The sequence below is a fragment of the Protopterus annectens genome, chromosome 9.part0, assembly GCF_019279795.1.
Source record: "Protopterus annectens isolate FY-2018-M chromosome 9.part0, PAN1.0, whole genome shotgun sequence".
Taxonomy (NCBI): Eukaryota; Metazoa; Chordata; order Ceratodontiformes; family Protopteridae; genus Protopterus; species Protopterus annectens.
In genome coordinates this window covers 1464973571-1464999286 of record NC_056743.1, presented here as the reverse complement: position 1 = coordinate 1464999286, position 25716 = coordinate 1464973571, and the positions used below count along the sequence as shown (strand labels likewise).

The following is a 25716-nucleotide window of genomic DNA, read 5'->3' as shown; positions in this document are numbered from 1 at the left end:
GTGTAATGGCTAATTTTAATAACACATGGGTATTGGAAGGTTAGGAGAAGTACAAAATGAATACATCCCTCATTTATTGATGAATATATAATGGTGTATGTCAGACTTCAAGACTTGAGAAGTGAAGTCATAACCATCCTACACAGCCAGGACAACATTTTCTGTATTTCATTGCAATAGCAGACCTAGACTTTGTGTAACAAACTTCAGTAGTGAGTATCCAACTGTATTCTAGTACGAGACTTAGAGTGTATATCCCAGGATTACAATGTGAGCACCAAATGTTTCTTGATGGTGTCCAGTACCACATTTGCATTGTGTTTATCACACACACCCTAGTACCATACTTACAAAGTGTATGTCAGGATTACAAAACAAACACCAAGCATTGTGAACTACCTATACTGAGTTTACACACTGAGTAGCAAGCTGTCCTGAACTGCACCCCTTTAGTATACATACATGTAAGTTTCATCTTTATAATCCTTATGTAATGCACAGCTAATCAGGGAAAGGTTTCACTTTAAACTTAAATCATTTATGTTACAAGAACATGTAATTCCTGGTGGTTCTAGTGTTGTAACATGATCACTTGAGGATATGTATTTCAACCTTTTACAAACTGAGTGTTATTTTTTTAAAGTTGTTGATTGTAAAAGCTAGATTGCTGTTAATATCAGTCACCACTTCTTTCAATCCATCACGTATCTTAAACATTTTGCCACTAATATTTATTTCAGCTATCTACCAGTCTGATCAAAGTGCACTATAATACATTTCTTTTCATATGAAGTTAACTTGTTGGTGTGTCACCAGGTTAAACACAAGTATAAATGAGAATTATGCTTAATATTTATACCAACATTGTCAAAAACTGCAAGGAAACCAAAAGAGAAATTTCTGTTCATTACAAAGTGTACTAGTTGCTGCTGCCTACCAAGCAGAATGATCAGGAAATGTTCCCTGTAGAAGACGAGACTGGACTATAAGTTTAGAGAGAAAAGTATGATGCTACCTTTTTTGAAAAGGCAGAACAGAAATTTCACCTGAATGGCTCATGTTTGCTTTCTCTTTTAGTGGGCTTTCAGTTATGAGACAAAGGTATTTCCAACTTATGTATGATATCGTTAAGGAGGACATCATAATATTTGTTCCAAACAGTGAAATTCATCAAGAGCTGTTGATTTGTTATATAGAAAATGCATGTTCTCTCTGCATGGAAACTTCTATACCATGGCACATATCTACAGATTATTTTTAAATAGCTGCAAATCATTTTGCAACAAGTCCAACAAAACTTAGTATAAACATGTCACATTGTCACATGTCAAATTGTAAAAGTATGTTTGTTTCATACATCACATATAATAATGTCATATAATAATATGTATAAAAGTAAATATAACACAGGAATGTGTAGAAATGTTAAAAAATGGAGTACTGCCACCTTGATTTTAAGTGCACATTCATGTTTATACTGGTGATTTACAATTCTACTGATACTTGTTCAGTCAGTAAATGTATAATTCCCTGTTCTTATGAAAAATACAGAAATATAAGCCTTTGTGAAGTGCATGCATCTGGTCATTTTTTGTAAGGATGACATATTTTAAGTAGCTTATAATACTTACAGTGGATGGTGATGATGGTGCGGCTGCTGGTGTCATAATGCTAGTGGTCATGGTAGTCGTAGTATTTAATTCCCTTTCTTTTTTCTTGATTCTGAAGAGTCTTCGAAACCAAATCTTGTACTCATCAATGACCTTTACATGTAACAAAAACATGTTAGGTCAGAACTTTGACTACCCAACCAATCTACTAAATTACTGTTGCTAAAAATATAACTGCATATCTGTGGGGAAAAATAAAATTAGTCATTTTTTGCCTGTTAAGTTTTTGCCTAAGAACTGAAAGGAAAAAAAATATTACTTCAAAAGAAATATACACTGTAAGATGAAAATAGATGTATTGGGGTTACCAATATTCAGATTATTGGGGCTTAACTGATTTTAAATCCTTAATTGTTATTCATGTTATGTAACTTATCTGGAACTAAACCTGCATTCTGCTCATTACACTAAATCCTTAGTTATTATATATTTAACATTTAGTATTTTGCAAAAAAATGCATGCCTTGAGTCACTAAACAGCAGTAAAGTGAATCATTTTTCTTATGGTGTGGATATTTACTTTTTGTGTATTTTTTACATAACTGTGTAAATAAATTCAACATCTTACAGCAGATGGATTGACAGATATTAAATATGTGTCAGCATGGTGTTAGATTTACATAATACTAGCTGTATGGAACATGCTTTTTATTGGTGGTGAAACTACAAGTCATAAATGCATTTAGAACCACACAGTAAAATATATTACCTTCATTCCACTTATCTGTTCTATAATTAGTTTTAAAGGACTTACAGTGTTAGACATTATGGTGTAGTGGCACTGAATGCTTATTCATTCATTCATTCATTCATTCATTCATTCATTCATTCATGCTGTGTAACCAGGAATGTTCAATGGGAAAATGCCCATCTCTAGTGGAATTCCAATGAGAAAAATATACTGGAGTAATTAGTGGACAGATATAACATATGTCAGCCATGTTTATTTCAAAGCTAATCAATGTACACAACTTAAAATAGAAGAAAAAACATAATGGATAATTAAAGAAAACAATAATGTAAGTCACTGTACTTTTATTATACAAAGTACAACTAAGGATGTGTTAACTAGAGAAATTTAAGTGCAACTGTGAAAAATGGGTGATGTATATATTGAACATCAGGGAAAAGGATGAACCAAAATTGTGTATCACTGGTTTCTGCATTGTATTATCTTATTGGTCTTTGCCTCAGGCAAGAAATTACCCACTATTTCTCCTGTTCTCTTAACAGATTTTAGTAAGAACAGAATGCATAATGTCACAGAACAGAGTTACCTAGGCCTAATAATTGACCCTACCCTTTTTTTGCTGCACACACAGATTTTGCAACTAATAAAGCCGTTGCTCAGTATATTACAAGATCAGTCACCTCCTTTGTCCTGCTACTCGCAGGACAATTGCTAAAAATAGTTTAATGCTCAAGCTCGAATATAGCTTTTCTTTTCTTGTTTTATATTCAGCCCACAATACTTACAGTGTATATACTGCTAAGAATACAATCTGCAGATTTATTCAATTAGCAGACCCCCCAGATACACCACTGCAATTTGCTAAACAATTTCAAATGCTTTCCATGCCTCACAAGGTCTCTTTTCTTCTAAGTACTCTAATTTACAAGGTGCCAAAACGGGTCTATATTATAACATCAAAGTTCTCTAACATCAAATGTTATAATATCGAACCCGTAATGTTGAACGCTGAAAACAGCGAAGGTACAAGACATCGAATTCTTTCCCAGGGAAAGAATTCGGTGGGCCGTTGCTGTGGCTTCGCTGTTTTCAGCGTTCAATATGTTGGAGCATTATGGGTCGGGTTCAGGTAAGTGTGCGATTATATGTAGGTTAGGGTTAGGGGGCGGGTTAGGTGAGTTAGGGTTAGGGAGTGGGTCAGGTAAGTGTGCGGTTGTGTGGACATTAGTGTTAGGGCACAGGTTCAGGTAAGTGCGCGATTGTGTGTAGGTTAGGGTTGGGGGTGGGTTAGGTGAGTGTGCGATAGTGACAGACCTTAGGGTTAGGGTTGGGTTAAGGTGAGTGGATAGCTAGTACTGTATGTAAAGTTTAGTTTAGGTGTAAGATTTTAAGGGTATGTGTGTGGATGGCTGTTTTTTGTGTGTGTTTGTGCTGTGTGTATGTTTCTTGGAATAGCACATTTTTTCCCAATGAAAAAATTCGCTATTCTGACTGTTTGATGTTTTCACACTTCAGTGTTTAGGGTTCGATATAATAACATTCGATGTTATAGAACTTCAATGTTATGATATAGACCCGCCAAAACATGGTCACTGCCCCCCTTAAGAGTGAAACTACTTTTACAAGACAACCCTTATATACTCAGAAGTACACAGGACAACATTTTCACTCTAGTATGCCCTCCATTTAAAACTGCTGTAGGTGAGAGAGCCTTCTGTAGAATGGAACCAGCTACCTGGAACCACCTGACCACAGACATAAAAAATTTAGTAACCATTAGAAGCTTCAAAGATGCACATAAAGATCATCTCTTAACTAAATCTACCTGCAACTGCTACCGTGACAATGGTTAAGTCGCCAGCCCATGTCATCAATACCAGAATACATTTAATAAACTATACTAAGCCTCTTAATGTGGCATGTCATATGCAAATATTTCATGTGTACATGAGTTTATGCATTATATGGCTGATTGCACTGAATTTTATGCACATCTTAGCTTGTGTTTTTTTCAATCTACTCTGATTAATCATTTAATGTTACTCTGTCTTCAGTCTTACTAAGTTCTATATTTTGCTTTGCATTTATTTTGAATATAATATTGTTGATTGAAAGATTGTGATGTAAAGATTGTGATGTATTTTCTGCTGTTTTAGCTCGGGTTGTGGCTGTAAAGGGTTAGTTGATCAGTCCACTTATCCATAGAATAATTAGTAAATAAATAAATAAATACACAGAAACAGACTTCATAATAGGAGTAAATTTAAACACACAAATTTCAGTTTGCATCTACAAGCAGAGTTCATGGCTTTGGTGTACAGGGCAGCTTGTATAAGTTTTTTTAACTCATTCATACTTACAATGCTTTTTTGTATGGATCCTTTTAATATCCATAGCTTCCTATGACAACATGACATTTTTGGGGTTGAGATCCTTAACTAAGTGACTTACAAATTAATAAAACCCCTCCAAGAATAAAATGTATAAAACAAAATTCCGCCCCTTGGCTTAGTAAAGATACCAAAACACTCATGCAACAAAGGGACAAGACCTGGAAACTATATCATCGTGATAGGCACCCTGACACCCTTCTTAAATATAAACAACTCCGCAACTTAGCAAAAAAATGTATCATACAAGACAAAAAAGCATATTATATCAAACTCCAGTTTAACCACTCCTCTAACCCCAAACAGTTCTGGAAATCCATCAACTCACTTCTCAACCCAGGCACCAAAAATAACTCCTGCCCTGACACTAGTAAATCTGATCCAGAAATAGCCACTCTGTTCAACTCCTTCTTTACTAGCTCTATAACTGAACTCACTAAAACATTCTTAAACAACAGCACCTCCCCCCAAATCAAACCCTCTGCCCAACCTTCCACCCCAAATTCACCTCCCATATTCCACCTCAAACCTATCCCCACCTCATATATAAAAAAAGTATCTCTAAGCTTAAACCTTGTTCCAATGCTCCTGACAATATCCCCTCACTCTTTTTAAAAATAGCAGCAGACAGCCTCACCATCCCTATTAGCATACTCATCAACAGATCCATACTATAATCTTATGTCCACAAACTGTGGCATGCAGCCTGTATCCTACTTCTCCATAAAAGAGGCAAAAATAATAACATCTCCAACTTCCGACCCATAGCAATTCTTTTCCCCATTTCAAAAATTCTTGAAAAATGCATCCACCTCCAGCTCATGCCATTCATTACACATAACCAACTCCTCACCCCAACACAACATGGGTTCCATCCAGGCCATAGCACAATAACAGCTCTTTTCTCTTTTCTAAACATCGTTAATCATGCCTGAGACTCTGGGGAACTTGTATCCACAGTCCTCCTTGACCTCTCGAAGGCTTTCGACACAGTCTCCCATACCCACCTTCTTCACCACCTTTCCAATCTTAACCTCTAACAAAACACCATTACGTGGTTCAGCAGCTACCTCTGTGACAGATATCAGGCAGTAAAATGGAAGACTGGCACCTCAGCCTTTCTTCCCACCCCAACCGGGGTACCTCAGGGATCCATTTTTGGCTCTATGCTCTTCAATATCTTCATTAATGATTTCCATGCAACCATTCCTAACACTAAGATAGTACAATATGCAGATGACTCAACTTTAGTTTGCTCTGCATCAAACCTCAAGGAGCTCCAAACAAAAACTCAAACTGCCTTCTCAACTACTGAGGACTGGATGCTCCAAAATCACCTCTCTTTGAATGCCACCAAATCATAGATCCTTCTATTCTCTCCCTCAAATTCTATCCACCTAAACAAAACCTCTTTCAAAATTACAAGCCTTGCCAGCTCCACTATAGAAGTTGTTCTTTTTGCTAAACTTCTTGGAGTTACTATTGACGAACACCTAAAATTCGATACCCATATTCAGCTAAATATAAAGAAAACCCATCAGAAACTTGGCATGCTTTATAGAAACTCCCACTTCCTTTCCCCATCAACAAGACAGACCCTTGCCACTACCTTCTTACTACCTTCACTAATGTATGGCGCTCCCCTACTAACCAGCCTATCTTCCTACATCTCTTCTAAACTAGAATTCTGTTACAATAAAATGTCAAAGTTTGCCACCACCTCCAAATACTCCACTCATCACTGTAAACCTCTCCACAAGCTGCAATGGCTAGAACTCCCAAACTACCTTGACTACCTTCAACTCCTCACCACCCACAAGCTTTTTTTCAAACCAACTATATGCCCTGTACTAACAAACATCTTAACATTATTCACTCCAAACAGAACTCTAAGATCTACCCACCAAAATCTAGTCTCTGTTTATAAACCAAACCGTCCCACTGGTCAGCTTCTCCTATCCTTCTCCATCACCAAAATATGGAATTCTCTCCCACCATCCTTAAGAACTTCTGAGAACTCTGAACACTTCAAAACCCAGCTGCATTCTTACCTCTCCCAAAAATGGAAATGCAATTGCATACCACCTACCTAACCTGCTCAATACATGAATACTTTATCACACACAAAGTTTGTTCTTCCTTACACACTATTGATTAACCCTATGTACTACCTTCGTGCAAATGTTACCTCTGTACCACTTTCAGAGGATTTAAACCTCTGTATTAATCTAACTTATGCTATTATTCATGTATAAAGAACTCATCCATGCTAATGTTACTTCTATATCATTTTCAGATTATTTAAACCTTTGTATTCATTTAACCACTGTTCTCAATCACTAAACATGTAAATATGTTTTACATCCTTCTCTAAGCTACTGTTTAACTTTTGTTTAGTTTTTGTTATTTTGTATGTAAAATTTGCTGAGCTTATTTCTGTTTACAACTCCAAAACGACAACAAACCAGGAAAAAGAATGTGAGCCAGATGAACAATCCACCAGAATGCTAAAATAATTAGAAATCCACTTCACAACACGTAAATACAATCAACCACTGAAAAAATTATTTTAAGCAACAGAACGATCCTGCTTTTCATCAGCGACACTTCGCCAACTTCATCAGAAGTTAGAATTTAAAATAACTCGCCACTTCCTAGAGTGATTTAAATACAAAAACATGACGTCAACACTGAAGCTTTGCATAACATGAACATTTGAAATCACCTTATAAATTAACTTTTAACATTGCCCCTATTATACTTTCACTAAAATGTCTTAAAAATTATAAAAATAATGATATTTTAATTAAAAAAAAAAATTAACAGACCAGCATTTGTCTAAAAAAGCATTTTAAACATTATAAACGGCTGACACAGTGCAAATATATGCACATCCAACCATAATGATACCAGAAACTCTGAAGAAATACTCTAAAAAATATTCTAAAAAATATATATGTGTATATATATATATATATATATATATATATATATATCCTCCTTACTCATAGACCATCAACAAGCACTATCTAAAGGGTAACCTTAAGAAATAAAAATCAATCCAAGCTGACCCACTCACGTAAGTACATAACTGATTGATACCATCAAAATTAACTAAAAAATACTAATAATAAATAATACATAATAATTTTAAATTATTATTATGGAGGATTATGATTCACACTGCCTGGTAATGTCTACCTTTTTAAACTCCTCAATTTCAGCACACTAGCAATGGACAACATACTGTTTAAACCTGGAAAATGGTAGGCATCCAATTGTAACTGCCATACCAATTCCTTGAGTTCAAGCAACAAAGATTCAAGGCCCCCCTATTGTTTGAAACCAACTGGTCGATAACTGTAAAGTTATATTCATGCTCTGGACATTCGTTAATGTGTTTGGCCAGGGCATTGTCCAGTTTTCCCCTCCTTATGGCATACAAGTGTTCATAAAGGCGCTCCTGCAATCTCCGGTCCATTTTCCATATATAAAAAAAACGGACATGAAGTGCACTTGGCTAAGTACACCACATGGGAACTTTGGCAGTTGAATCTCCCCCAATGTAAAACTTAAAGTCTCTAATCATAAAGAAGGTACCCGCTTGTATATACCGGCAGTATTTGCACATACTGCATTAGAACATCCCTGATCTAGCATTGAACGACTGGGTGCTCATTTCTAAAATCTTCTTAATATTCAAGCCTCTCCTGAAAACAACTTAAGGTAATTGGCCAAACTGGGAAGAGATCTGGTTATCTGACACAAAAAAGCTCAAATTCTTCTTAATGATGGACACAACTTCACCTGCATCGACATTATAAGAAGTGATGAAACTTCAGGAAAAAAGGCTGTCAACCTGGGCTTTTGGATAAGCCAGGCATAACTCTGAATTGTTATTACTTAATATAGGGAGATAAAACCCATTTTCTCTCTTCAAACAAACCTCGTTGCATAATTCTGCCACCAAGTCATGTGGGTAACCCCTATTCAGTAAAAGATCCTGAATGAAAAGACATTCGTCCAAAAAAATCACCATCTCGTGATACCATCCTGGCCGCTCTCACCAACTGGCCCTTCACTATTGATCTCTTCTGGTGAAGTGGATGGTTACTGTTAAAATGCAAATTATTTCTGTTCACACTATGTATTGTACATTATATTATGGAGCTTGTACTATGTATTATTGGAGCTTTTCTCCCTGGGCCTCCACTGAAAACGGGCTCTTTGAGCCCAGTGGACCTCTCCAGTCATCAAACTGGAAATAACTAAATAAAATAAAAATAAATAAAGTAAGGTGTCTGAAACAAAAGAACACTAAGATTGTTAATTTAGGATGCACTGCAGTGGAGGTATTAATCACTGTTTGTCACTTCCTATCCATTTTTCATATTTGCATTCATAACTTCATAACTCTGTGAGCTTCATGTTATCGGAAGGCACAATATTAAATGTTATGGTGGGAACAAGAAAACTACATTGTCACTATCCATGCAGTATGCCAAAGATGTTGCTAGTTATTTGGTAGTAATTATGAAGTACCATATTTCCATATGTATGCTAGTATTTACAAAATATCTGACTTACAAAATATAGAGGAATATTGCATGAAATGCTTAGAGAGTGATAATAGTGAAAGCTGGTGCTGATATTTGCACTGTAAGCTGTATGAATTCAGAGACACTAAGTGTTAGCTACACTGATGATTATGAAAACAAGCATCATTGTTGTAGATTTGTGTCCCATGACTGCCAACCATCAAGCCTCCCCTCACTCAGACATTTTGCAGTCCAGGGGGAGGGGGCTGTCATCCAGGCAGCCTTGAGAGTGTTCTGTGCTTGCACTGGCATCCCAGCAATGACAAAACAGTTATTTATTTATTTTGCTTAATTATCCCCTTGCTGATGATGTGAGCTCTTGCACCACTGCAAAGACGTTCCCCTAATGGTGCATGCTTGCTGCTCCATGTGGACTGATAATGGCTACTAGCACTAGCTGCAGTGGCACCCCCCAACATTCTCCATGAACTTGTTTCTCACATCATGATAAGCCTACATTCTTGACCTGAGGCTCTGCCATTAGAGTAACACCATCATGATACATGTGGGATCCACTATCCTTCTGTTCTTTAACTTGATGTTTTTCAGAAAATCCTCAATAATCTCAGAATATGTGTAGGCTGTAGGGGAGTGTGACATTTCACAGACTTTACTAGATTTTGTGTTTCTGTTTTCTTTCATATATTGGATATGTTTAGGTCATTTTTTACTGGTTGAGATATGGTTTTCCAGAATGGGGCTGCTTTTTTTGTCTATATACCTTTCAGTAAAACAGCAGATAATTAAATGCAGGAAGGGAGATGGAGCAGATTGGTACCTATCGTTTATTTAGAATTTAACTTAGTTTCAATGGCTTTTTTATAATTTTATTTTACATTGATTGTTGATGTCCATTGGATTAGAAAGAACTCTAGGTGGCAACATTTATTTTTTTTGCATACCCTGTTCACTTATTGATCCATTGCTGGGGTTGATGTCCATTGAGTTTAAGAAGTTGGTAGGGTGGTGGTTAATCTGAGATTGGGAGAGGCATGTGTAAAGGACTGTGGTGGTGTTTTGATACTTAAGACTCAGGTAATTGTTTACAGGTATGTTGGTCAGGTGTTAAGATGTCCTCAAGCTGCAGGATATCTGCCAATAGACTTTTGAGAATGTCATATTCCTTCCTTTGTAGATGGTATTTTATTCAGGCTCTGTGAGTATAATTATTATTATTTTGTGGGTATTCTAAGGGTGTTGAAAAGTTTTTTTTAGATTAATTGTTTAAATGTGATTTTTGCTTGAATATAAAGTAGGTTATGAAAGTGATTTCATAAGACTAATGCACAGGATTGCAGGATTGTATTTAATGTTAATTGTAGAATTTACTGTTAGGTATGGTTATTATGAAGTATGTCCAGCCACTAACAATGATGAGGGTAGAGTAGTAATAAAAACTTAAAGACATCACAAAGTGGTGATACAGCCTTGATGATACAGAAGGAGACAGCTATCAAGCACCCTAGAAACATAATCCTGTGATAAAGAGCCAGCAAAGACTTTAGAATGTTCTCTTGGAATCCCAGCCTGAGTAGGAGATCATTCACAAAAGAAAGAGATTCCTGACTCCTTGAAAAAGACTCTGCAAAGATAACCAAGTCATTTAAATATGGAAAAATGTGGACACCCTGTAGCCAGCAATGGGACATGCCAGTAGCTAGATACTTTCTGAATAATTCTGGAACAGTGGATAGCCCAAAGATATCACAGAGAACTGATAATGTGATACAAACACACACACACACACACACACACACACACACACACACACACATGCACACACAAAAAAAATAATTAAGAAATGCCTGAAATCTGGTTAGGAATGTGATAATATTCATCTTTTAAATCTACAGTTACTACAGAACTCAATGAGGAAGGAGGAATAACAGGTTGTGAAGTGAAAGCATTTTGATCTTGGACACTGTTGTAAACTGGATCAGGAAAGAAAGATCCAGAACTGGTCTCCAAGAATTTTCTTTCTTTGGCACTAACAACATCCCTGAGTAAAAACCTTCCCCTTACTGATTGGGGAGGAACAGCTTCTATTACCTGCTGAGACAGCATATGATGTAAAACATAAGAGAAGAGAAAAGAAACATTTGGTCAGGCAGATGAGAAGGTATCACCTGAAAAGGAGGAAGTTCCTCCCCATGTTAACTCCTGCCTAGACCAATCACAATTCGGGATCCATTCATCTGAAACAATCTGTTGCCAAAGAGAGAACTGGAGATTCAAACTATCTGGAATTATTAAAGGATTCCCACAGTAAGAGAGAAGATAAGGCCCCTTATATAGTCTTTCAGAGTTACTTGACTGTCCTTTGTTCTGGGGGTTTCATGGTTTTAGGAACCTCCTTAGTATTGGTTTTTAAATGTCCACTTACCAGTATTCTGTTGACACTGATGATTTATTTATTTATTTTTGCCAAACTTCCATGAGGGAGAAGAGAAACCCTTGGAAAACGTAGAGAAGGGGGGCTGAAAAATCTGAGTGATTCCCTAAATCAGATTTCTTGTCTCATCAAACTCTGCAAAAGAAGATCAAAAAACTAACCTCAGGATTTAATAAAATCTGCACAGGCACAGTGTAGAGCCTATACAGAATGTTATCATGTCCGTGTACATGGTTTCCCCTTGGCAGTACGCCATGAGTATTAATCATGATGCATTGCCGAGGGATAGTCATGGAACACGGTTATTGATTCAGTGTAGGGAGTGTTAGTGATAACTGTGTTTGCAGATGAGTAAGACACTCCCTGCACTGTCCAACTGTAGGATTGCAATGTTATTTTATTGTTTTTTTTTTAATTATTATTTTTTTAAAAAAGCATGTTTGCACAGCACGGAGCTCAGCAATGCTAAGCATTGCTGAGACACTTGCCAGACATCTAAAAATAGAAACCAGATGTGTTTAATTATTTAATTAAATGTCATGTTTAAGCATAGTTGAGTGGGTTTGTGTGGCAAGGTGTGGGGTTCAGCACTGCTTATAGGTAGCTCAGAGGTATATGTAAAGGTATAACAGAATTTCACGTCCATATAACTAAATGGGTAGAGTTACTGCCTCATGAGCAGTAGGTGTAGGATTTGAATACATGAAAGGGAAAATAAGCATTTCTTTTTGAAATACAAATTATGCAAATTATTTTTAAATTCTGGTTTGCACAGTGCTAAGCGACATGGCACTTTTTTAAATACTGCCCAGTGGCATGTAAGGGTGGGAAAACAGGCTATATTAAGCCCAGTAAGTGGGAATACAGCAGAATCCATTGGAGTTATGTCTCTGAAGGATACTATGGCAGGTGTTGTTGAGGGTTCATGCTTCCAGGTGCAACGTTGGGGCATTCTGGCATCCAGGGTCATGGCTGGACTTCTAGTAAAAAAACATGATGACTGGCTATTGCAGGGAGACTTCCAGGGCTCAGAGTGTAAGGTGGAGGCCTGGGATTGGCTGGCAAGGGAACTCACCAGGGCTACTGATATCCCATGCATTGGTGAGCAGTGTTGTCATCAACATGATGACCTGAAGAGATGAAAGGCGGATCTCTAGGACACTTGGGTCCAAGAAGCTCCGGCAGGGAATGCCCCACAAGTATGTAAGTAACTTTCCCTCTCTTTCACCAATATCTAATCTGATTGTCTGCTAAACTGGTATGCATAATTGTGTACTTCTCTCCTGAGAGCTGCAGAAGAGAGGGCTTGCAACATTGAGGCACATGCCGGGCACTTGACCAGGTTGCACAATGAGTGTGGTCAATACAGATTTATTATGCTAACTATAGTCATATAAGCAAGAAAGAGTAAAGCATTAACTGCAATAAGATATATACAGTAAAGTTTGTATTGCAGTGAATGTGGATGCAGAGCTGTTTTACAAGAACTGACTAATGCCAACTGCTGTGTAATAAAGACATGCAAAAGTACCATTAACTGCATTAAAGTTTATACAATAAAGTCTGTATTGCAATAAATGTGAACGTAGAACTGTTTTGCAAGAACTGACTAATGTCAACTATTGTGTAATAAAAACATGCAACAATATCATCACCTGCATTAAAGAATATACAATAAAGTCTGTCATGGGTGCCAGAACCATAGAGCCAGGGGAAGGGGGAGCCCCCCACTTTTATAGCTGCAAGTACCTGTCAGGAAAAATTAATGAAGTGGAGTTTTCACACTAACATAGATGTGTGCACGGAAGTTAACCTTGCTAAACTAGCTGTTATTGTTCTTTTATTGCTCTGTGTTACAGGAGTTATTTTGTCGGTGTTCTGTCGGTGCTGTCAGAGCCAGAGTCATGCCAGTAAGGAGGGTTTTGTTCTTTTATTTGCAGGAGTTATGCTCCTCCAGTGTGTGTGTGTGTGTGTGTGTGTGTGTGTGTGTGTGTGTGTGTGTGTGTGTGTGTGTGTGTGTGTGTGTGTGTGTAAAATGCCCCAGTTAGGTATACCTGGTGCTTAGTGTTAATCAGGCTCAAACAAGAGCCTGAAATCTTCACCCATACCACCACTTGTGATTCAAGGAGTTGAGTCCATAGCTCTCAACTGTCCAGATTTTCACAGAATATTTGGCTCATACATTTGGTCTGTTCCTCTTAAAATTTGTGGTTTTCTGTCAAATCAATCAGAACTGAATTCACTAAAGAATGATAGCCCTTTAAGTTTCAGTCTTCCTATCTTTCAGGAAACACATGGTAACACATAGCACTTTATTTTAGCAACGTTCTAAGATTATCCAAGCAATATTTAAAATGTGTCCCTGGTTTTGGGCCTTTGCCCCTCCCAAATAAATTTTGGACTTTTCCAGATTTCTTGTGCTGTGAAATTAAGAGATTTAGTTGAGTGTCAAGTGGATTTTACAAGGAGCTGAGAGCTTCAGGGAAAGAGAAGTTTAGTGCTACTTACACTAAGGCATTCACATTGTTAGTAGCACAACAGGTAACATACTTGCTTTTGATGCAGAAGGCTGTGAGATCTACTTCCACGGTATGCAGATGGATTGCTGATACTGTACTGTGTTTCACTTTAAAGAGAGTGGATGCTGCAGTCCTGTGAATGTCGTCCTTTGGAGGAGTTACCCAATAACTATGTTTCTGTTATGTTTGCCATCCATTCCCCATTGCAAAATTACTAGCTTATCATTTTTTCAATGTAACATAGGCAATTTATTCTTCAAGGGCAACAGGCACTTTATTTGTAGATGAAACAATGAAATATAAAATTGTTTGCTAGCAGCAACCTCCTCATTAGATACAGATCCCTTTAATGTGGAATTATTTAGATGACTTACTTCTGCAGAGATTTTGCATATTTATTGATATTGGTGGGTTGTAATGACAGAAGTTTCAGTGGCCTTTTATGGTTGACATTTTCTGAAATTGGTAGTTTTGTCATTATTGATTCATACATTTTGTTTTATTGCTTACTAGAAGACTGTTCCAAACTAAAAATTTAAAACATATTCTAACAAGTGGTGCTGTATTATACCAGGAATATAATTTAATACAATCAGGTTAATACAATCAGGAAGGTGAATCAAAGAATGCATACATGTATGCTTGCTCACAGGATGCAGGAGATCAAAATAGGGGAAGAGCCTAGTCACCAATGGAGTCCCCCAGAGTTCGGTGCTGAGACTTTTTCTGTTTGGCATATACATCTCAAAATTAAAAAGAAGTACCAAAGGGCTTTGGCCATCTAAGTTTGAGATGAGTGCAAGCTAGGAGCAGTTACTGAATCCCCAAATGATTTAACCATCATGCAGGAAGGTTTGTCCCATACAATAACCGGTACCAGAATTGTGAATTGAAACTAAACTCCAAGAAATACATTATCATATTCTTTGGGAAGTCATCTACTCCAGGGAACTGCCAAATTGACATTTCCCCCCTAAGAACTGACCCAGTTGTTTGGCATTTGGGAACTTGTGTGTACAGTGACCTAACTTTTGACCAATATGTGCCCAGAGTCATAAGAAAGTCTTTCTATATTGCACAGATTATAAACATTGATTGTGACTAGATCTACAGATGTTATTGTTCCCCTTTACAAAGCCCTCATTAGGCCAATCATTTTGTATAATGCCCACTTTAGCATGTATCTGTCCAGACCCATGCAACAATTGGAATACCCACAGAGATACCTTACTAAAAGGATACAAATCCTTAACAATAGGTCTTGCATGGACCACCTCAAAGATTTCTCACTATGCTCAGTATTCTACAGAGTGCTTAGAGGTGACATGTCTGGCATACAAGGCATCCTCTGACCCAATACAGATGGACCTACTGAACATCAGCAAGATAAATGACATCAGAAATACTCAGTCTAGGTATCTAAACTGAATGTTGTGTAGAGATGGATATATATCACAGAGGCTACCACTGTTCCAGAATAGACTATCCATTCAAATAAAACAAAGCTCATCCCTGTCCATATTCAAATGCAACTTGGATCTAAGGATGGGTAATAGAAAATGTACTCCAGGACTGCCTCTCATGCCACTAATGGATAGAGGCAGTTCCTAAATACTGCATCCCTTACATGGGTCCCCTCAAATTATCTATAGTATGATTTATTCTCACACAGCTAATATGCAATTAATAGCCATGGGATAGGTAAGACCAACCAGGAAATGTTAATTCAAGCACCAAAAGGGAAATTGGCTAAGCTTAAATGTCCTCCAAGTGAACCTATGTTGTGGTAGTAAACAATTTTTAAAAATTGCCCTTTTTTAGATCACTGAGTGACCTGAGCACCCCCCCCCCCCCCCAGTCTTCAACAGCTTTTGGCACCTCTGAAGTCTGTAATGCAATAAATGTGGAATTAGAGCTGGTTTGCAAGACATATATAATGCCAACTGTTCTGCCATAAAACATGAACCAATACCAATAACACCAAGGTAAACTGTGTACATTAGGATTTTCTTATTTTAACCATTGCAGTAGATCTGTATGCAGTCAGGATGTCAGGTATGGTGCTGCAGTTAATTATAACATTTTAATAGCTGTAGAATACAAATATAATGGCTTCCACATGTAGTATTTAACACACAGAGTACCATTCAAGGCTGTTTCTAGACCAATATTGTTCACGTAATGCTCTACCATCCATAAACAGCAGGTAAGCAAGGTATATGGGTGAGGTAGCCCACTCCATGATCTGATATTGTTTGTTGACTTCACAGATATTTCAACACACTAAGATTATATTGTGTACTCCTGCATTCTATATACTAATGTATAAATTACCTACTATCTCTGTCATGCTTGTATTCCATGCATGGTTTCCTACCAGGTCATATTTTGGTTCCAGGTGAACGCAAGGCAAATAATGAGTTCATAATCAGCAGTGAATCAGTAGCTCAGTTTGTTAAATGCTCTGTATGTAGTACATTTTGCCACATACAGACCAAGGTTCGAATTCAGTGCTATGTAGCACTAAATATTACAGTATCGTCATGTAATGTTTATAGATTCTCTCTCCACAGGCACTACAGGTAAATGGTTGAGATAGCCCATATGATGAGTAAATGACTGTGTGTTTAGATGTCACAAACTATTAAAATCATGAGCAATAATGTGACAATACAGCATGAAATAAAGGAAATATATAATAATAATAATAATAATAATAATAATAATAATAATAATAATAATAATAATAGAATAAAACAAAATGTGTAATCTTGGTATGGCTGTATGCCTGGAGTGTCTGTTAAAAGTTGCTGCAGTGAATTCATGCATTCCATCCAGATGTCCTCTGCAGTCACTGCTATTGGGTTCTATCCATATGCCTGCCAAGCAAGGCATGATAGTTTTTTAGTTTCTGTACTGTACACATACATGCCTCTCAAGTGTCACGCGGTCACGTATTGTAATTAGTAGTGTGTAATCTGTCTGTCACAGGATTAATATTGAAATGATTACCTAAATTGCATAGTATCAGTACAACAGCCCACAGTACACCTTGGTAGTTATATAGGTGTAACTGAAGTGCAAGTGTTCAGTGCAGTTGTGTACCAACAGTTGTTAGTGCTTGGCCAATACTGTCCCATGTGACTAGCTTGAGAGATATGTACATGCTATAGCAGCTATAGGGCACTTGTACACATAAAGAAAAGACAGACCAGTAGAGTAGACAGCAGTACTGTTGTCAAGTAAATAGCTTATAATGGTAGTAATGGACTGCTTTTTTTCTCCCCCACCCTGTATCTTCATGTAATTATTATTGTTATTCATTGGTTATGGTTTACTATTAACATATCTTGTCACATTAACTGTATTTTCGGCCACGTGTTTTATTATTGTTATGTATTATAATGGTTGCATATTAACATATCTTGTTGTATTACCTATTTTGTTGGCCTTATGCTGTAACTGTTACTGCTATGCTGTTAGCATACTGACTATTCTATTATTTATTGTTGTGTTTCACATAATATGCATTGAAATGTAGTTGGGTTATTTCCACATTTCTGGCATACTGTTATTACTAGCAATGTTTCATAACTAACCTATACTTATTGCTATACCTCCATCACTATGGCACATCAGGGTAGACCAGTTCCTGGTGATCCGCCTACTTTGCCTCAACTGGCAGTGACACTGGGTCCTGGCCTGTCTGGGACTCAGGCCAGTGGTGCCCCCTCTGCTGCCCCTGCACTATCTGTGGCATCAGGTGGAACTGCCTCATGGGATTGGGCATGCCCCCCCCCGGGAGCAGTGGTGGAAAGGCTCTAGTCACCCAACAACAACTACAGTCATGGTGCACAGGATCAGTTTTCAGACCCATGAACATCTCCTGCACCAGAATGAGGGCATACTGGCCAACCTGGTGGGGCAGATTGGGCCTGGCACCCAGACTCCAGCACATTCACCTTCTGAGCAGTGAAGGAGCAATGTCAACGGCTATTGGTTGGGGACCTCAGTCACACTGCTGCCATCTGGAGGCACACACAACTCTGATTCCAAAACACCCACCCCTTCCATGGTGTTTACCCCCCTTCAGGTGTCATACACCACCCTGTCTGCTGTCTTGTCTGTCTATTGCATCCTCTCTTACCCAGGTTACCTCCCCACATGTATCTATGTCCCTTCCCCAACATTCCACTCTCTTCTTAAAAAAAAAAATAGCATCTGTCCCATGAAAAAAATATCACTACATACATAACTCTCCATTTTGCACATGTGCCCACTGGACATAACTAATTTGATCCAATTAGCTTGACAACAAATTTATGTTGTCCTCACCACTCTCTTTGTAGTTTTAGAGTCCAAATTTATCTACAAAACCTGTCAAAATGCACAACTGTTGCTGTATAAGAAATTGATAGCTATGGTTCTTTCCTACACCCATCCTGCACATCCCTACCTACTTTTCACATTGTTTTCCCCCTGGTTGCCCCAATTTCACCAGTTTCCTATCACCTCCTTTTTCTTTTCTTTATACTTTTTAGTGCAGGTTTAGTCAGATTTGGGAGGAGCACCATGGCACTTCACTTAGCTCAGCTTGAATGAGCTTTAATGACTGTATGTGTCTATTACATTGTGACTCACATGTAGAGAATAAACACGTCTGTTAAGTGTCAAACCCAGGCCTTTCTTAACTATAGCACACTGTGTTAACCCACCAAACCACAAGGGTTTTAGGTTAAAATGGGTATTTCCAGCAAAACATATTGCTTGCTACTTATAGTCATTATGCATGTAACTGAAATAAAAACTAATGTGAAAACTGGGAGTGTACCCTGGACTCTGGTGCAATAATAAATAATAATAAAGACATACTAATGGATGTGAGGCCTGTGACAGCAGGTATATGTGCCCTTTTATCAACAACTTCTAGAAAGATATCTGCTAAGGCAGCAATGGCAAAGTATATGTACAAATGGAAACCTGGTGCAGAAATAAAAACATATAAAGCCACATGCATGCTCATGGATGTAGAAATATTTCTCACAGCCTATATATAAGATGGTAGTATACATAGGCTGTGAGAAACATTTCTACATCATGTGCACATATATCTTGCAAATACACATGCGTTTGCAGTGTCTCAGTAGCTCAGTCTGTTAAATGCTTTGCATATATGCATATAGTACATTTTGCCACACACAGTTCTGGGTTCAAATCCAGAGTTGTGTCACACTTCAATTACATTATTGTGAAGACAGCAAGTAATGACTGAGTCATGCAATCTTAATCCCCACAGGTTACTGCTACTTAATTAACTGCTACCCAGTTTTGCAAGAAAAAGGCCTGCAGACAGACAAAATGCACATATCTATATAGTCTAACTATATGTTGCCTACTACTCTGTTATTCACACTGTTGCATAACAGACGTACCTTATGCACATGCCTTGATTGCACTGTATAGAATACTCTTACCCCGGGTCTGCCATAATGACAGGCCTAACACAGCTGATACAGTTACATGTACAGCTTGCTGTCCACCAAGGTGTTCACACTCCCCCATGTGTTGTAACTGCAGCAGCAGCTTCAGCCTGTAGAATACACAGGTGTATGTAAACATAGCTGCTACAGACTGACCATACCTCCTAACCTCCTAGAAGAAGGGATCCAGACACAGCCATACTTACTGGGGGGGGGGGGCAAAGGCCAAGAGATAGGGACATGTTTAAGAGTTTTCCCCTACAAAGATAGTAAGTTGATAGAATAACAGCTATTTCAGTAGCATACATATGCTGATGGGTATGACATGTACTACGTGTCTCATCCCTTACTGACCTCAGCCCACAATGATTACCAGTGCATTGCCAGGTGACCACAAAGTCATGGGACAATGACCCACAATGATTACCAATGCACTGCCAGATGACTGCAAAGTCATGAGTCAATGACCACACATATGAGGCAAACTGTGAACATACTTCATACATCTCTACAATGGACAGTGTTTGCAACTGCCCTCTGTGACGCTGTAGTCTCCAACCCTCAGTAATGTCCATCTCAAAATCTAAGAAAGGGGCCAAGGCCTACATGAAGGCCTTATATATTGCACTGTGGTGGCATGTCATTGGCTAATGAAGTGTAATAGAGCTATTTAGGCTGCAATTAGCAATTCTGAGCCACAGATTGGTGCAGAGGCACTTATCTGCTAATGAGCAGTACCTTAAAAAGGCACACAGCTGCTTATGGGGAACAGGTTTGTATGAGACTTACACACACACACATACACAGTGTATTATCAAAAGATTAGTGGAAACAAAGATCAACAAGGAAGTATTGCATTACACCAGGTATGTAATAGATTTCTCCATATAACAGGATGCAAAATGGAGGATGGAGATATGGGGAATAGGGATTACAGCAGTAAGCCTGTCTGAGATCGATGGTAATGACATATCATTGATACTCTGCTGTTCTACACCTACAGGCATGTGTCTCAACTGTCCATGATGTCAATCACATCTCAGCTCTGTCCAGTTGGCTGTTATAGGACAGCTAGTGGATTACACTTAATACATAGTGACCATAAGGGAGGGGGTACATCCCTGTAACATCAAACAATGTACTGTAATTCGCCTCCTCTCATTCTGTCCAAGTCTCACATAAATAATTCTAACATTGTAAAACTGTCCCTGAATGTCCTCATGTACTCTGGCTAAGCCCCTGTTTCTGTTGACATTTGTCCCTGTTTGGTTGAGAGCTATGCCTAACATACCTGTCAAGCTCCTACAGCAAGAATTCAGCACAAAGCCATAATTAATGGGGGAGACAAAGGCCCAAACTCAGTAACAATGTTTATGTATTGCTCATATAAAGTAAGAATGTGAATAGACTAAACTGATATTACTGTAGCATAGCTGCGTTCTGAAGGGTATGACATGTGAAACTCAGATGTCTCTGTCTTTATTTTCTGACATCAGCCATCAAAGACTAGCCAACCATTTGTCAGAAATCCACAAGTTTGTGTGAAAATGACCAAGACTATGAGGCAAACATCTTGGCAGTCTGCAAACATCTGTATAGTTGAAAGGTATGATCCCTACTGGAACATGTACTACAGCAGGTTTGCATTGCTTTCTGTCATTGTGGCACACTGGTTTTGCTGGACTGTCCCCATATTGTCATTGTAGTAGCACACTGCTATTTGTTCAACAGTGGCTGCATGACAAATTAGTGGGGGAGTTTGCCCGTAGGGGACATACAGCAGTAGACTGCAGTGATGGATGTAGGAACATACAGCAGAATCTGTCACAGCACACAGGGACATACCCCAGTATTGCTACTATCTTGGTGATAACCACACATATAGTCTATTGCCAGACTGTCGGGTATGACGTGTGAGGGGCAGTGGGTAGTGGAGGCCATTATGGGCATGCTGCATCTGTACATAGTGGACATCTACGTATCTTGTGCACATCGAATCTGAGGTGGAGATCATAAGTCCAATGACAAAAAACTTCTGTGTTCATGAGGAATAAATGACAGCTCAGTAATGCTACTGGTCACAACTGCACTTAGCATACTGAGCAAAGGTTCCTTTCAGATGTTATGGCATACAATTAATTTAATCCAAATGCTAGACTGGCAGTAAAGGCACATAATCTAAAGCCTTTTAAAGAGTATGTCTTTGCCACACTTTGAGATATGATTTCAAAACTTTCAGTGAATAACAACTGAGTATTCAGCAACAAAAGTCAACTAAGACTTTAGATTCTGAGACCACTCAGGCATGCACACACATACTGCCACACACATTTATGTATTTATTTATTTATTATTTATTTATTTGATGTTTGTTTTCTATGATAGTCCATTGGGACACAAGGAGCCCATTTTCAATGGAGTCCTGGGGAGAAAAGCTTCAGATAATGCAAATACATAATACAGAAAGTACAAATCTGTGGTATACATTTCTGTTAAACATTACAGTGTTACTAAAGAACAGATAATAAACATTTCAGTGTTAGTAAAGAACAAATAAAAGACATTTTGACTTACAAAAATTGCATCAGGTTAAGTAAGTAGAAAAAGAAAATAAACATTTTTTTTTTTTTTTGTTGAAATTACATCAGGTACATTTAGTCGTTGGTCATATACTTCACTAGTGATGGACAACTATAGGAGGCAGTGATAGGCAAATGAGTATGAAATCTGACAAGAAAGTGTAGCTAGAATTAGATAGGATGGGAGCATGAGAATTTCCATTGTGAAGTAAGGTGTGAGTGCAGTGAGGTTTTAAACAAGGAGACACTGCTAGTAGTGCAGATAGGAGAAGGGAGAGAGTTCCAAAGGTGAGCTATATAGAAGGACATCAGGTGATTCCCAGCTGGACGTGTGGGTTTGTGCAATTTAATAAGGTTTTGGGAATTGGATCTCAGGAGCCAGTCTGGTTTGTGCATTTCAAAGCTGTTTGCTAGGGAGGGGCAGAGAGATGGGTTATGAATGAGTTTATGTGCCTGGATGAGTTGGGTATAAGTTAGTAAGTTAGGTAACTCTAGCCAAGTTAGGTAACTCTAGGAGGGAATTGCAGTGGTGGGTAGAGGCACTGTGATCTGTGGCAAACTTGGATATTTTGTTATAACAAGATGAGAGTTTTGTTTTGGGGGAAGATTGTAGGTTGGTGAGAATAGCTTCACCATATAAAAGGGAAGGGATAAGGTATGTATTGGCTAGTGTAATCCTGGTAGAGGGAGAGATGACATGATTGTGACGGTAAAGCATACCAAGTTTTTTATGAGTTTTTTGATATTTACATGTAGATGCTTGTTAAATTTTAATTGATCATCAATGGTTATTCCTAGTAATTTTTCTTCAGAGACCATTTCTAGGGGAGTATTATTTTTGCTGGTGATTATGAAGGATTGTTTATCTATGGAAAAGGTTTTGGAGGCATTGAATAGCATACGTTTTGTTTTGGTTGCATTAAGGGCCAGATGGTTGTCTAGCATCCACTGATCAGTGGAAGAGAAAGTGGTTTGTGTAAGATTGTTAAGAGTTGTGATGGAAGGGGAGGGACACATTAAAGTGTAATTGTCTGCATATTGAATGAGGCTAGAGTTTGGGATGTCTAGGTAAAAATCATGTTGATTGTAATGTTAAATTGTAGGGGGCCTAGAATGTAAGCTTGGGGGACACATGTGGATGTATTAAGGAAGGGTGAGGTAGCTTTTTTCCATTTTACTGCCTGTTACCTGTCTGTGAGATAGCTTGAGAACCACTGGGTAATGGAAGGGGATAGGTTAAGTTTAGAGAGTTTGGTTCGAAGCAGGTTGTGGGAAATGGTGTCAAATGCCTTAGAGAGGTTGAGGAGAAGAGTGGATATGAAGTGACCAGAATCACAGGCTTTGTTGATTGTTTCTAGGAAGGAGAGAAGGGCAGTGGAGGTACTATGACCTGGTCTAAAGCTATGTTGTGTGGGGGTAAGAAGGTGATTATTAATGAGACAGGGTAAGAGTTGTTGGTGTACACACTTTTCAAGAAGCTTAGAAATAGGGGATAGGATGGCAATAGGGAGGAAGTTTGTAACGTTATTATTATTGCCGCCTTTGTGGAGGGGAATGATAAAGGCTTTCTTCCAGAATTGGGGAACCTGGCATTCTATGATGGACCAATTGATTAGTATACTGACATATACAAACTCAGACACTCTCCATCACTACATTTACTTGAACTTATCTTTAACATGATTTCCCCCACTGCCCCACTGACTATAGTGGGGGATCACCACATTTTGGCTGTGGTAATTAATGTTGACAGATGTGCTAATTTGTACAGTTGAGTGATTTACTGGATTGCTTGGCTATGTAACTCCCTTCCCATAGCCATTTCTGGGGGACATCACATGGCTAATTAACATTAACTTCTTCCCTGGAATGTCTGATCAGCATTTAGCATGGTCATGCAAACAGCCCAGTGTTGTGATTTTTGCCGACAATGAAAAGCACTGTAATGGGCCTGTCTTTCAATCAGACAGGACATCTGTGAGTGGTTGGCCATTCATGTTGCTGCTTACTACTTATTGTACCCTTTCTGAATCCCAGGGGTAGTCTCAAAATGGGTTTAACATAATGAAAACAATGACAATGACAACTAAAAAAAATCTTTATATTTATTCTTGATGGAGAGGAAATGGAAATAGATGTAGTAGACAACTTCAGCCTGCTTGTAAAATAATCAATAATGAAATGGGACGCAGTCAAGAAATTCAATCATGAATTGCTCTTGGCAGGCCCAGATATGTGACCTGGTGTGATCAAGTCCTGCCTATGATCCAGGCAACCTGAGTTTGATTATCAGCTTTGGCACTAAAACAGTTGGGCAGGGGAATATGGGAGTCAGCATCACATGCCAGCTCAAAAATACTGAATTTATGGTCCTGCTTCCCATATCAACCAAGTGCTGCAGTTCAACCAAGACTTGTAAAGAGGTCATTGACCACAGGACATAGTCTTGGCTTCCCAAGTGTGTGTGTGTGTGTGTGTGTGTGTGTGTGTGTGTGTGTGTGTGTGTGTGTGTGTGTGTGTCTGTGTGTGTGTGTGTGTGTGTGTGTGTGTGTGTGTGTGTGTCTGTGTGTGTGTGTGTGTGTGTGTGTGTGTGTGTGTGTGTGTGTGTGTGTGTGTGTGTGTGTGTGTGTGTGTGTCTGTGTGTGTGTGAAAGCTCAATGTGTTACCTAAGTCAGCTACCAGGGAGAGCTTATGGTGGGGTTTATGACATGGGAAAGATGTCCTCTTTGCCACTTCTCATGGTTTAAGCAGGTCAGTGATTTGAAGGATTGCCTGTCAGCTAAGGCTAGATAGACACATTGTCTTTAGGTACTGGTATGGGGGCAACTCAGACTCACCTAGCTGATAGAGCAAGTGCACTAGTCATGGCTAGAGATAGAACAATGGGTCTGTTATGGGCCATGCCCTGAGGATAAGACAAACGCATTTGGTTGTAGTGTATGGCATACTCTCCCATGGATAGAAAGCAGATAATCAAGACAGAGCTGAAGGCACAAAGCAACTTCATGGCTGCCAGAATGAAAGCCTCATACAGGCTGCTCCCACCTTGATCCCAAATGAAATTCCAAGATAAAGGAATACATGGGTGACGTATAATGATTCTGGGGGATGGAGTTGATGGTCATGGAGAAAGGGGCAAAAATCACATTGATACAATAAAATGAACTCCTTACTGCAAAGATGCATTTTTACATATAAAGATTCATGATGCCCAAGGTATGGCATTTTAATTAATGTCATCGGGCAGTAAAGAAACAAGATGAATAAACTGACAACTTTAAATTATCATATGTGTAAAGAATGTTGTATATGCCATGGACTACCTGGAAAAGAAATCAATTAGTATTGGAGTAGATAAAAGGCTAAGTATACTTCTGACACATCATGCAACAAGAAA

General features: G+C 38.4%; 1 protein-coding gene across 1 annotated transcript in view; it reads right to left on the bottom strand.

Moving 5' to 3' along the window:
- The window catches only part of LOC122812121 (adhesion G protein-coupled receptor E3-like), a 224305-nt gene that overhangs the window by 135981 nt on the left and 62608 nt on the right, over positions 1-25716 (bottom strand). Inside the window, exon 3 of the mRNA XM_044084410.1 lies at positions 1632-1763. Coding sequence (XP_043940345.1) covers positions 1632-1763 — 132 coding nt within the window. The remainder of the gene's footprint in view (positions 1-1631; positions 1764-25716) is intronic.